The sequence below is a fragment of the Grampus griseus genome, assembly GCF_964374135.1.
Source record: "Grampus griseus genome assembly, chromosome: 16".
NCBI lineage: Eukaryota > Metazoa > Chordata > Mammalia > Artiodactyla > Delphinidae > Grampus > Grampus griseus.
Genome location: NC_139010.1, coordinates 72014347 through 72028757, shown reverse-complemented (window position 1 = coordinate 72028757; position 14411 = coordinate 72014347). Strand labels below are relative to the sequence as shown.

Here is a 14411-nt window from a genome sequence, read left to right as displayed (position 1 = left end):
GGTTGAAATATATTCTACTTGAAGTTTTCCTATTGAACATAACACAGTAGTATATGGCATACATTTTCCTTCTGTGTGTATCACTAAATAAATTTTCATTTAAAAGCAATTATGAAAATCCCAATCCTCTTAAAATGTATTAAATTGATCTGTAAGCATGTGCATCTTTTTTCAATGAGAATTCTCTAACTGTCCAAATAGTGTCCCCAGGTTAATTTTTAAAACTCCATTCTACTTAACCAAAATTTTTCATATTTGGAAGAATAAGAAACCCTAAAATCTAAAGAATTTTTCAAAGTCATTCTAAACTGAAATGTACATAATTCTATTAAGATGAGTTTTCAAGAGAATCAGTCATTTAATGCCTAACTTCTTGAAGAGTATCTGCATATACTTGTGGTTTGATTAAAAAAAAAAAAAAAAGAAGCTTCCAAGTTAAAAGTGTTTGGGGTGTGGGGAGAAAAAGAACATGACACAGATTCAAAGTGATTATCCCTAAGGTCTTTTCAATCCACTTCACCTGAGGGTGAAGAGTTTTATTGCCAGTAAAAAGCTTTGAAAAGTCGAGAAGATATTGCATAATTAGTCACAGAGTTAGCAATATTTGGCCAAGAAAGGTTTAGTATGACTTTAACTTAACATTGCGTTATGTCCCATAACTGTCTGAAATTCAAATTTCTGAATTTTAAGAATCTGATGGGATTCGAGGTGAATGAGGCTTGACAATTCTTTCACAGTCATTCTATTTGCTTAGCCTCTCTAAAATCATAGCTGAAATAGATTTTACGTACAACTCTGTATGTTTCCGTATTTTTGTTATATATGCTTTCTCTCACGACAATTGTTACAGAGTATTAAACAAATTGGGCAATCATTTAATTTTTAAATGATTATATTTTTGTATTCACCAGTTTTGTCAATTTATTTTTCCAGGAGAAAAAAAATCAACATTTAAAGCGCCCCCCCAAAAAGCTAATAAAATTGCTTGTTTTCAGGAGACATTTACTAACTTCGCTCAATTTTCTTTTCTTTTTGAGAGAGAGAGAAAATATCATAGGGGGGGTAAAAACAACCAGCTCTACTCCCTAGCCCCCCAAAAACCCCATAGGCTATAGATTAAATTGATCTAAGAATCAGTCTTATTTTTAACGCATGGAAAATAGCAAAATTATCATGCCAACATAAGGAATATATACTATAATTCATAAATGCCTAATTATCAAAACAATGACATAGTCATGGTTAGATGCAACCTAGCAATCTTATATATGATGCAACTACATATTGTATGATCATTCCTGTTATATATTACATTCGTTCCCATCAAATTAAGTTGGCTATGTTTAAATGGCATTGTGAAATAAACATTTAATATCACAACAGGGTCATATTCTGCTACTGCACAACCATAGCATGCAAGTAACTATGCATTAGCTGTAAACAGTAAAGTGTCATTACCTTCCAGAAATCCAAAGAACGTGGTAAGTACATAGATAGTACTAAACATCAATTATAGTTAAATGACTTTCATATTGAACAAAACTATATTGTATAAAGCAGTTTTGGATATCTCTGTCACTGCTCTCTACACACATTCTGTAGTTCCCTTGAAGTTAAGAAACTGCAGTTCCAAACAAGATCTGTTAATCTACCGAGTTCTAGTGAACTGTTGTCAAAATTAGGACACAAATGATTCTATGTTCCAATGTGAAAGCTGTCTTCTATCATTTTTCCTTTCTGCCGTAATTCAGATTTTTGAATCATTAACCATATGCTAAATGTGGGCAACAATGAACTTATTTTATTTCTTAAACTGGAGACTCTCTCATGACACCGATGCGCTTGTGTTAGAAACAGGAATACTGTAGATGCTTGCCAGCAAATGCTCTTCTCTCCTTGGATTCTAAGTGAAATAGTTGGCAGGAAGGAACCTGGGTCATATTATGACTTGGAGGAGGTGCTGTCTCTAAAATACTTTTCATAACGTTTGTAAAAAGTAGATAAAATCTAGCCGCTAGGAGAGGAAGGCCAAAAGAACATGATCTGTTCTTATAAAAATGCAGATGGAACATTTAGGTCTGATCCAGTGATTCCTAGGCAATTAAAAAATTACCATATTAGAGCAGAAGCTTGCACACTGTAAAATAACTATTTCAGCTCTCTTTAGCTTTGTGATATTGGAGGCTGGTTTGGGAAGGAGGGCAAAAATTGATTGCTGGACAGGCTTTTCCATGCTCTATCAGCCCTGATAATGAGTTAGGCAGTTGGCATGGACGACAGCAATGTCCTCTTCACTCAGAATTCTAATCAATCTCCTGTGAAGTTGCATACACCATCCATCCAAATGGACTCGTTTTGGTCTGCATTCCAGTTGGGTGGAAAATAGTCACATTTGAAAACTGAGTTCGGACATGATATGGTCCTGTGAAATACTTAAATACACTGCTTACATCCTACTAAATCAAAATCCTGCTTTTACGTTTACATGAGATAAAACAGCATTTAAAGCCGTTGCAATTGGTTCATTTCCTGTTTGTATACAAGTGACTTAAGTTTGCTTATGAGGCAAAAACTGTACAATTCTCATCATTCAGGCATTATAAAATGTCTTTCTTTAAAGTCTTGGGATATAAACAGTTTGGTTTATACGAATTACATATTTTTCATCTGCATTAAGAAACAATATACATGTTTTTCCAGAGTAATGTTATCTGTGATAAGCCTAAGATAGCCTTAAAAACTAACTTTATCACCTGTGACCATCAATACTGTTACTTTGATAAAACTCATTAACATTCTTTGGCCACTCGGGTCATTGACCATTTGCAGGGAACTGTATCTGGGCCTTGGGACCATACAGAGATTTGCCTCCATAAAAATCGAGGCCACAGACCAGCCTTAATGGAAGCCATTTACAAAGTCAAACATTACAGAACCTCCAGGAGCAGTTTCTGTTTCTCAGACACACGTTCCTTGACGTGTTGAGAGGTGGTGTTTTCGATTTCGGACTCCTGAAGTCTTGTCTTTACTATCTGAAGGCTTCTGTTGTGAAATATCTATTAGGGCACTGGCAATTGCAAGGCCTGGAAAAACAGGAAAAAAACCCACTTAAATGTTTGGTTACATATTTCTGGGATGGCAACAGTGGTGGCCTAGCATTGTTTTACATTCAGCAATCAAACATTTAGCTGCTTATTGGAAGTAGTTTACCCTTTACTTAAAATAGTTTTTTAATTGAAGTATAGTTGATTTACAATGTTAATTATTGCTGTACAGCAAAGTGATTCAGTTATACACATATATGTTTTAAAAAAAAATTTCTTACCTTGGACATACGAACTGTACACATGAAGAAGAGCAAGGATCTAACAAAATTAACTGAGTGACATTGGACAATCAAATCAGTGTGTGACAAAACATCACAATCAGTTGTGGATATGACTCCACACCTTTCTATGTCTGAACACACGTTTGTTCTAAAAGTATAAAGAATTTTCAGTATTGTGTGTGTGTGTGCGTGTGTGTGTAACAAAAGTCAGTATATTAAAGTTTTTTTTAAAAAATTAGAGCAGTTTTAGGTTTACAGAAAAATTGAACCAGTTGTGGATATGACTCCACACCTTTCTATGTCTGAACACACGTTTGTTCTAAAAGTATAAAGAATTTTCAGTATTGTGTGTGTGTGTGCGTGTGTGTGTGTGTGTAACAAAAGTCAGTATATTAAGGTTTTTTTAAAAAAATTAGAGCAGTTTTAGTTTTACAGAAAAATTGAACCAATATTGATACATGATTATTAAGTAAGGTCCATAGTTTACATTGGGGTTCACACTTCATGCTGTACACAAAGTTCTATAGGTTTCAACAAAAGCATATTGTCATATACTCACCATGAAAGTACAGAATAGTTTCACTGCCCTAAAAATCCCCTGTGCTTTACCAATTTATCCCTCCCCTTCTCCTGAGCCTCTGGTTATCACTGATCATTTTTTAATATCTCTATAGTTTTGCCTTTTCCAGAATGTAATATGGTTGGAATCATACAGTATGTAGCCTTTTCAGATTGTCTTATTTCACTTAGCAATATGCCTTTAAGTTCCACCATATCTTTTTTTTGGCTCAGTGGCTCATTCCTTTTTATTGCTAAATAATATTCCATTGTATCAATGTACTACAGTTTGTCTATCCGTTCCCCTATTGAAGGACATCTTGATTGCTTCCAATTTCTGGCAATTATGAATAAAGCTGCCATAAACACCCATGTGCAAGTTTTTGTGTGGACATAAGTTTTCAATTCCCAAATACCTAGGAGCACAACTGTTGGATCACATGTAACTTGATGTCTTAGCTTTGTAAGAAAGTGTCAAACTGTCTTCCAAAGTGGCTGTGCTATTTTGTATTCCCACCAGCAATGAATGAGAGTTCCTGTTGCACCACATCTTTGTCAGCATTTGGTGTTGTCAGGTTCTGGATTTTAGCCATGTAGCTGTATCTCATGGTTTCTTTTTTTTTTTTTTGCGGTACGCGGGCCTCTCCCATTGCGGAGCACAGGCTCCGGACACGCAGACTCAGCGGCCATGGCTCATGGGTCCAGCCGCTCCGCGGCATGTGGGATCTTCCCAGACCAGGGCACAAACCCGTGTCTCCTGCACAGGCAGGTGGTCTCTCAACCACTGTGCCACCAGGGAAGCCCTCATGGTTGTTTTAATTTTTAATTCCCTAATAACATATGATGTTGAGCATCTTTTCACATGCTTATCTGTCATATGTAAATCTTCTTAGGTGAGGTATCCGTTCAGATCTTTTGCCCATTTTTAATTTTCTTGTTTGTTTTCTTATTGTTGTCTTTTAAGAGATTTCTTTTACATTTTGGATACCAGTCCTTTTTCATTTCAGATACTGTAAGCTCCCTACATACGAATGAGTTTCATTCTGAGAGAGTGTTTGTAAGTCCAGCAAAGTTAGCCTAGGTACCCAACTAACACAATCGGCTATATAAGTACTGTACTGTAATAGATTTAAAATACTTTTCACACAAATAATACACAAAAAAACAAACACAAAAAATAAAGAAAACATTTTCAATCTTACAGTACAGTACCTTGAAAAGTATAGTAGTACAGCCACAACGCTGCTGCTTTTATGTTTGCTTCCTGACATCCTGGGCTTGAAATAAAGATAATGTACTATGTACTCTATACAGTACTGTACAGTAAAGTACACAAAAGCACAACCACTTGTAGAGGATGCAAGCACATGACAATGTACGCCAGACATGTAAACTAATTACGTGACTGGACATGTGAACGCACGTTCAAATCTTTGACAGTTCGCAACTTGAAGGTTCATATGTAGGAGACACTGTATATGTTTGGAAAATATTTTCTCCCAGTCTGTAGTCTGTCTTTTCATTCTCTTAAATTGCTTTTAAGAAGTAAGAAAGTACCCCAGGGATAGAGTTGTGGATGCACATAGAAGAAAGATGACTTGTAGAAATTTAGCTGATGTCTTAAATATAAGAAAAAGACCATTAGTATTATCAGTAGAATATCTACACAAAAGTGGATCTCTAGTTATCATAAGTAATTGAAAGAATATTGTTTTGCTACGTTGTTTTGTCCATTGATTGACAGGAACATTTGGTAAGATGTTCAGGAATAGTAAAGCCTTTCCTAAGTTGATACAAGCAATGGCTCAACCAGATGCCCTGGTTTATCACAGCTACACAGGAATCATTTTATCTAGTTTTGGTTTTTGAGTAAAATAAAATGTGCCAAATCCCCATACTAAACCACGAGACCAGACTGCTTGCTTTGAGAAGAGGTCACCAGCTTCCCTTCCCTAAAGTCTTGGAGACTTGACTGTGTATTGAGCTGAACCAGTCCCTGAGCTCTCATAGACATCTTGTCCATGTGCTGCTCTTAGAGGAAGGCCTCACTTTTGGATCTCATCCTATACAAGGTGTCATTGAATTATTTCATTCCTGTGGGTCAATTTATTCTAGGTAAGCCTCAAATATGACCTGGCAAGAACAGACCTCCAGAGATTCATGAACAGAAGGAAATGCCAGTGCGGGGAAATGGACACTGTAAGAGGAAGTTCGACTAGCCTAGCGCAGTGCTGTGGAAGTCAAGGGAGGAGAGAAGTCAAGGTGTCTGCAAAAAAGTACCTAAGGTGTCAGCATGTGAGGCTTGCTAAAGAGGCCTTTGGATTTCCTCAAGGAAGATTCTGGTGATCTTGAGTCATTTCCATACTTAACTGAGGATGGAAGCCTGACAGTTAAGCAGGGAATGGAGTGAGAGGGAGTGTGGCCAACAGACATAGTCTCATGTGCAAGATGTTTGTCGATGGAAAGAGGTAAGTAAGCTGGTACGTAGAGGAAGCAGCTGGGTCAGATGAGATGTACGTGAATGCATATGATTATCTGAGTACATATACATTTTTTTAAAGATAAAAGGAGTTTCAAGTACATTTGAAAACAGAAGAGAAGGTATTTATGGAGAAGGAGAAATTAATGGTGCTAGAGAGGGAAGGGATTAAAAAGTTACAGTCATCACTGGCTAGGCTGATAATCTCACATATTTAGTTTTTAAGGGTTGATGTTAAGTAACCTACTCTTTCAGGATATTAATAATTATCCTGAGTTTCTTAGGGATAACATAAGTTCAAAGGTTCAAATTTAAGTAAAATTTACTTTCTTGACCTCTGAAGAGCACATATGAACTTCTGAAGTGTCCAAAATAGATGTTTTAACCACTTATTATGCTGTGAGAAATAATCAGTTTGTTATTTCTGTAAGGGAGGGAGCCAAAGCACATTATTTACAAAAAATCAGAGACCGTGGTTGCGCCAAGTGGAAGTTCAGCACAGACAGACCTTAAGTTTCCACAGATCTCTTGGCACATTTCTGGCAAAATTTACAACCTTTTGTTATTTCATCTTTGGTACCATCTTATCCAGAGACAGCCAAATATGACAAATAATATACGTCTCTTTTAATGTGAACAGAGATCACTTACACTAATTCCAGTGATCACAGCATCCAAATATGAAATCACGTTATTCATTAAACTGTGGCATGACCTCGTCCAAAGGAGCCCTGAGAAACACTTTCCCACTTACATGTAGCTGCAAACATTGTTTTCCATACAGAAGATACAGAGCCAAGAGAGAAGTAAACAGTTTAAGTGGCCAAAGCAGGAAATTCTATGCTAATACTAAACTGTCACTGTATCTTTGTATTTCAGGGTATGTGAATGTGATGTCTGGGTTTACTAATGATGTGTAAGCTTAGAAACACATTCAGTTGAAAATAATCAATCATAAACCATATTTCAGTCCTTAATTTAAAACTAAAATTACAAATCATGCTTATTTTTAATTTGACAGCTTTCTGAACAATTAACTGAATTTTCAGATTCTGTATAAATGGCAATATGTATGCGGGAAACCCTGCTTTCCTCCAGGCAGTGATATTTGAGTGTTCACCACGTGTACTCACAGAGGTCGCTCAGAGCGCCACTTGCCCAGGTCTTATCGTCTTAATGGGCCAAATGATGCTTTCATTTCATTCAAATTTAAGCTTGAGTCCTTCACTGGACCACACAGCTGGTGGCACACCATGAGTTCTTCTGCATTTTAAATCCTGTAATTTAATTACAAACAGCGCAATAATCATAATAACTCTGTGTGTGTGTGTGTGTGTGTGTGTGTGTGTGTGTGTGCACGCCTTGTGTCAAATTGTTAAGTGTAAGTTTTTATTACGATGCTTGAATTTCTTCGTATTTTAATATATGGAGAACCTTAAAACACAGCAACAACAACCCAGAAATTGCTAGGTCCTCCTTCAACCTATAAGAGGCCCTGGACACAAGAGTAAACAGGAGAGACAAGAACCCTGTCTTCTTAAATTGTCTAGTGTGTGGAAGACTCATGAAAAAAGAGAGAGAGAAATTAATTTCTATCATTACCTTTCAGCTAAGGAATCTAATTTTCTTAATTGAGAAAAAGAAAAGTCAAGTCAGTAGCTCTTTAAAGAAAGACAATATTGCTCCCCTTCTCCCCCAAAATGTAACAGTTATATGCTGGTGAGAGACCGAGGATACAAACACAATGGCCTGACCATATATAGAAACAGAACTCTGGCCCACAGGCTGTAGCAACCTGCACAGGAAACCAGTCTCTTATCTATAGTAACCAGCACAAGAAGCCAGCCTGCTATGTCAGGCTTGTAGGAGTCAGACTGCCATCTCTAGTAACAACCCAGGGAGTCAACTACCCCATAACAATGGGCCCCAAACAGCCAGGACTTCATTAATAACTGACAGCTTCCCTAATGTTTGTCCCTGCTTCCAACTTAGGACCAACAAGAGAAAGGGAAATATGCACCCCTCACCAACCACATAGAATGCCCCGCTTCTAGTTAGCCTGCTGCCAGCTTGCCAGCTTTCTGGTGCCGACAGCCTCCAATAAGCATATACTTGAAGCTTTCTCTTTTTTCCATTATAAAATGTTCCCACACATTCGCACTCTGCCACAGTGCAAGCAAGCGATGCTGGATGACTCCCTTGCTATATGGCAAGTTCTGAATAAATAAGCTTTGCTCGTAATTGGGTTGGTCTTGGTTCATTTTCACAATGACAATGAAGAAATAAAGGTAGCTTGAGATCTTCTCTGGATTAAAAAAAAAATGTATCAATAAAATAAAAGCAACTTAGAAGTAAGTTTTCCATATCGCCCTTTGACGCAAACGCTCTCTCCTGGTTGAGATTTCCCGAGGAACTTTTTCCCGGTGAGAGGTTTTCTGCCGAAGACCCCACACTCCCCGTGCCCTAGGAGAAAGTGCTTCCTCCTGGTAGGATGCTGCACAGGGGCACACCCTCGTGCCATTAGAGTTCCATGAAAATAGGGTCAGTCCAGAAGATCATTTTTCAAAAAGTCACACAAATCATCTGGTGAAATCCACTTATTGTGTTCTCTAGGCCTAGCACAGTTCCTTGTTATCAAAGCAATACAATTAACTGGAGGAACAATTCATTATTTTAGACTGGTGTTCTAAAGGAATTTCATTTACCATGTCAAGATGATGCACAGATGCTGCAGGCTAGCAAAATTTACATCAAAATATGCCAGTAGATTCAATAAAAATGCTGGGGTTTAAATATTTATTATAAGCTTTACCTTTTTTGCACTTTTAGTTCTTAAATACCAGACACTATGACATTTAGACGATTTAAATATGAATTATAAACCTCATAAGAAAGAAGCGCCATCTCCTGTTTCCTATTCCACTTCCATGGCCTCTTGGCGTTTTGAACTGGTGCTGGATAATGGGGAACATCACCAGTGGCTGCTCTGGTTCACCCAGGGCAGGACAAGCTGGGAAGGAAGCAGACTTCTTTGGGACCATGCAGATTTCTTTCCGCACATGGGCACTGTTTAGTTGTTACTGGTTTGGATGCTAAGAGCTACCAGAGGTATTTAGTAAAAGTAGGAGATGCACCCAAATCAGGCCTTTACCCAGGACCTTGGATAAAAACAATATTTTCCTCCTAAATTTAAGAACTTCGTTTCTCAATAAACATGTGCAGGCATGCCCTAAAGAGGAAGCGATGGAAATGAGTAAAGCTAAATATTTAAATCATAAATATATCTTTCTAAAACCACTAAATTTGCAAAACCACCAAGGAGAAACATCAGGAATTTAGTTATCTTTAGTAAAACTCTAGCTTTTCCTAATGGAAGTGACATGGTATTAGTAGACGCCAGCAGTAACAATCTAATCATAAAATTACTGATGTGTGTTTTTTTTACAATTATGCAGAACAATTAATAAGTACGGTAATAAAATACTGCATATCAAATGAAATTGCCTATTTTATATACAAACATAGCACTTCCATTTTACATTTGAACAAAGCCTCAGATAAGTCATTCATTTTGAAATGCTCTCCTCCCAGGTCTGTGTAAGAGCAGGCACCACTGTATATTTTAATTTCCCAAGAAAACAGCTTCATTAGGTGTGAAAGGTTAATTGCGGGTGTAAGTGGAGCTCAGGGAACGGTTCAGGGTCTGTAGTGAATTGCACAACCTGCTTCAGGAAGGCTTGAACGAGCGCTGTTAACTGTTTGCCCTGCTGAAATGCTTTTACTACCTCATTTACTATCTGTCTTCTTTTATGGCTTATATTTGTAGTTCTTCTAGACCTTTAATGGCTACAGTTTTACTTCACTGTAATCAGATTTAAATGGAAATACCATGCTGGGATGTTTAAATGTTTTCCCTCTGATTGTATATAGCTACATACTACTGATCAGAGCCCTGGCTATCCTTCACACAATTAAGAAAGTGACTTTGGGAAACTTTGATGTTGCATAGACTCTAGCTGTTGTGCAGACTTAATTTCACATTCAGTGTGGCCACCCTTGCCAATATGCAACTAGGGCTGGATGAATAATTAGAAAATATGCATTTCCACTTTAATTTATCTGTTGGAAGACCAGCACAACTGAAGTCATTATTAGGCAAAACTCCAAAGGTTATATTGTTGAACAAAAATTGAAATACTTCAAGTGCTGAAGACACCGGAATGACAAATGGACCGGAATGACAAATGGACCGTATTTGTCTGAGAGTTTAAAGAAATGTTTCCCTTCACCTACTAGAAACCAGTGACAACTACAGGTGTCAATGTTTAAATACAAATGATAATTGTATTCTGGTTATAAAATTTTGTTTGGCCTTTAACACATCCTTTTTTTTTTTCTTTCCTGTGCTGCGCGGCTTGCGGGATCTTAGTTCCCCGACAAGGGATTGAACCCTGGCGGGCCCTCGGCAGTGAAAGCTCAGAGTCCTAACCACTGGACTGCCAGGGGATTCCCAACACATCATAACATTTTAAAGTTTAATTTAAAGACACACAGTAAAGGTTCTACAAAATGTAATCCTACTCTAGCACCACAGTGCTGAGCACTCCCTGAATTTTATGTGAACTGTTCCCTGTATTTAGAATGAGCTGAACAAATCATGGCCATTACTGTCTCAAGTCATGGTTTACTGCAAATCCTCATGGTGCTTCACAAGTAAAGCTTCTTTTAGATCATATCAGTTCTGATTTTAATTATATACTAGGAAATTTTATTGATTCATTGAAAATATTTTGTGATTCTTTTTTGAGAGCCACAAACATTTATAAGAACCAGCTCTGCAGCTACTTCTCCATGTTTTAAAGTAAATTTCCAATCGAGAATTTCCTGTCTCCAAGGCAACTGGGAAAATATTTCCTAGTATTTCCTTCCTTCAATTAAAAAAATATGATATATGATAATCCCTTATTTTAAAACCTAATTATCCTTAACTTAATTGAAGAGCTTACTGTTCATTGAAGAAATTGAACTATAGCAGTTTTGTAAAAATAGCAATATTTTAATTTTCATTAGGTAGAGACATTGTATTTTAGCATTTCTAGTAGTACCATGTCATTGTTTGTTTTAGATTAAAAGGGATTATATGTGAAAGTATTTACAAACTATAGAATATTATATAAAGTGAGTTAATAGTTTCAATAACAGAATAAGTTACTACCACTAATAATAAGAAATCAAATTACAAATATTCAGAAAACTCCAAAGTCCTAAGGGTCAAAAAACTGTTTAAACAGCAAATCACTTCATTCAATTATTACTTCTCGAGTGCCTACTATATGCCAGGTACTGCTCTGGTCCCTAAGGGTTAAGCAGTGAATAAGACAGACAAGACATAAAAGATTCTGTACCTCATGGTGCTTATTACATTATAGTGGGTCAAGCTCATATATTCTTTTGACCAAGTTATTGTGAGGATTGAATGTGAAGGGCTTAGAGAAGTGCCTGGCACATAAAAGCTCAAAAATGTCAATCATCATCATCATTAACAACAAGTGGGAAGTTTGAAGTCAAACTGGAAATTGATAAAACACTGGGCACTCAAGATTTTGCCTCTATCCTTTAGGATCACTCATTCGTTCAATAATGCATTCAAAACTCAGTATGACTATCATGTGGAATGCCTAATAAAGGACAAAATTTGATAGAACGATGGATTCGAAGACTCACAGACAGTGTCAGTTTAGAGCAACACCGTCTGTGAGGTGAGAACTGTGTTTAGAACTCAAGCCAGAATTATTCTGATGTTTTGGATAATAAAATTGAGAACTTGCTCACGAACGTACGGATGACTTGTGCGTGTTGCCTGCTCATTAAGGAATGTAAAAGTAATTGAAAGTGATAATGGCAAAACAGATGAATGACACTATTCAACAGAGAAAACACTGTATTAATATTACTTGTACTATTACAGATACCACTAATAATTAACGTTCATCCATTTTTTAGACTTTAAAAATGCTTTTATGTTAATTATCTAGGTTCTGTTGAAGTGGGTCAGGAAGCTATTTTTGTCCTTGCTTCACAGATGGCCAGAACGAGGCACAGAGTGATTAAATGACTAGTTCAGGCTTGCACAGCTGGTGGTTATGGGGGACCTGAACCCAGGACTCCAGATCCTTTGACTTGCACTCTGCTCACTTTATAGCCGTTAGAAGGAAACTGTTGATTTGGTGCAAATGACTAACATGCGATTGTGAACCAAAATAAAAAGAAAAGCAAAAACTGGTAGGGATGTAAAATTAGTTATGGTCAAAGGCATTAATTAATGTTGATGTTATAAAAACAACAATAATAATATAAACAATAACTATTCTGTTAACATTGATATGATATGCCAGGCATTGCCCTCCGCACTTTATATGCATTATTTTATCCGTTTATGCAGATAGGAGTAGATGACCATGCAGGTTAAATCCATAAACACGCATTGAGGGCGTATTGCAGGCAGCGTGGTTGAGGCTGGCTGTCGTCAGAGTCATTACCACATAGCATCAAGTGACGACAACGGTGCAAGAGCTCCTAGATTTGCTGACAATCACACAGAGACAAATTCTATGAAGTTGGCACAAGGCAAGAGGGAAAGAAAGATAAAGGTGAGATCTGCAAGGTGGGTGTGGAGATCAAAGATTCCCAGGGGAGAGATGATCTCTGAGCTGAGGTTTGAAAGAGGAGACGGAAGTTGTCAGATAAAGAACACTGGCATGAGGGGTGTGGTATGTTCTGGGTAGAGGGAACTAAAACTTCAACAGCATGGACAGAAAGGATATTTATTTGGGAAACGTCAGGACAGTTGCTATGGGTGGAACACAGGTGCAAATGGGAGAATGATGAGAGGGAAGAAAGAGAGGTAAGCAGAAGGGGGTCACATGATTTTTAGGAGTGAAGAGGCACAATCAGATTTTTATTTCAAAGAGACACCTCTACTGGTAGCACTGACAGACTGGAGTGGTGGGTGAGGCTATGCTTATTAAAACCAGATAAGAAAGCGACAATAAGGAGAGAGAAAAGGGATGAACAGGATAGATACTTAGGAAAGATTAATACGGGAGATTAAAAATAGGGAGAAGCCTAGTACCACTCGCATGTACAGCTTGGTACGCCTTGGGTGGCTGGACGCATACAAACGCTATTTACTACCCTATGAAGGAGGAACGGGAACAGTCAGGGCGTGGGAACGGTGGTGGCTCATTTGCTTAGTTCTGGACATCCTGAGTTTGATGACCTGTGGGGCGTCATAGTGGAGATGTCTAGTTGGATATGCAGGTGTGAAGCCCGGGAATAAGTCTAGCCCAGGGAGGTAGACTTGTGGTGATCTGCATGAATTGAGTCTGAAGACTGTAATTGTACGGATGGGTAATGCTAGTTGTTACAACAGTTAAACCCTGCAATCTCAGTGGCTTAGCAAAAGAGAGGTTCATTTCTCACTGTATAAAGTCTGAGGTGGGAGTCCTGATTGGCGTCAGGACGTGTGTGGGCGAAGAGGAAAGAAGCACAGCACCTGCTTTATGCAGTTACTCGGGGACCCAGACTGATGATGCTTCTGCCATCTTCAATCTGGGGTTTCCAGGGCTGCCTTGAGCATTGATGTCTAGGGGGCAGGTGGGAGATGAGAGGGTAAAAAAGGTTCAACCCCTTCTAAACCACCGTGGACCAGAAAAGCTCAAGACACTCTGTTTCAATGCCGTTAGTGGGTACTACTTCCCAGAAACAAGTCTCCACCAGGGGAGGGCAGTGGAAGCCTTGGGTGCAGAGCCAGCAGTCTCTGCCACTGGAGTGGGTAAGGTCTGGTAGAAAGAGAGTAAGACAGAGAGAACGACCAAGAAGAGGACTGGTAATGGAGGAGCAGAGCCCATGAGACGATCTGAACACCCAGAGAGGTAGAAGAAAGCCAGGACTGAGATAGTCCACAGACTCTGTAAGACTAGGCGGTGGTTGGCTATGACCTGTGGATCCTGCTTCTGTTTGCAACAAATAGCCCCCGAATTCCAT

General features: G+C 38.1%; 1 protein-coding gene across 1 annotated transcript in view; it reads right to left on the bottom strand.

Moving 5' to 3' along the window:
• Nucleotides 1-2958: 2958 nt before the first annotated feature.
• ATRNL1 (attractin like 1) overlaps nt 2959-14411 on the bottom strand; it is a gene marked incomplete at both ends in the record, with an annotated part of 679175 nt that continues 667722 nt past the window's right edge. The window contains one exon of the mRNA XM_082673255.1: nt 2959-3083. Within this exon, the coding sequence (XP_082529381.1) occupies nt 2959-3083 (125 nt within the window). The remainder of the gene's footprint in view (nt 3084-14411) is intronic.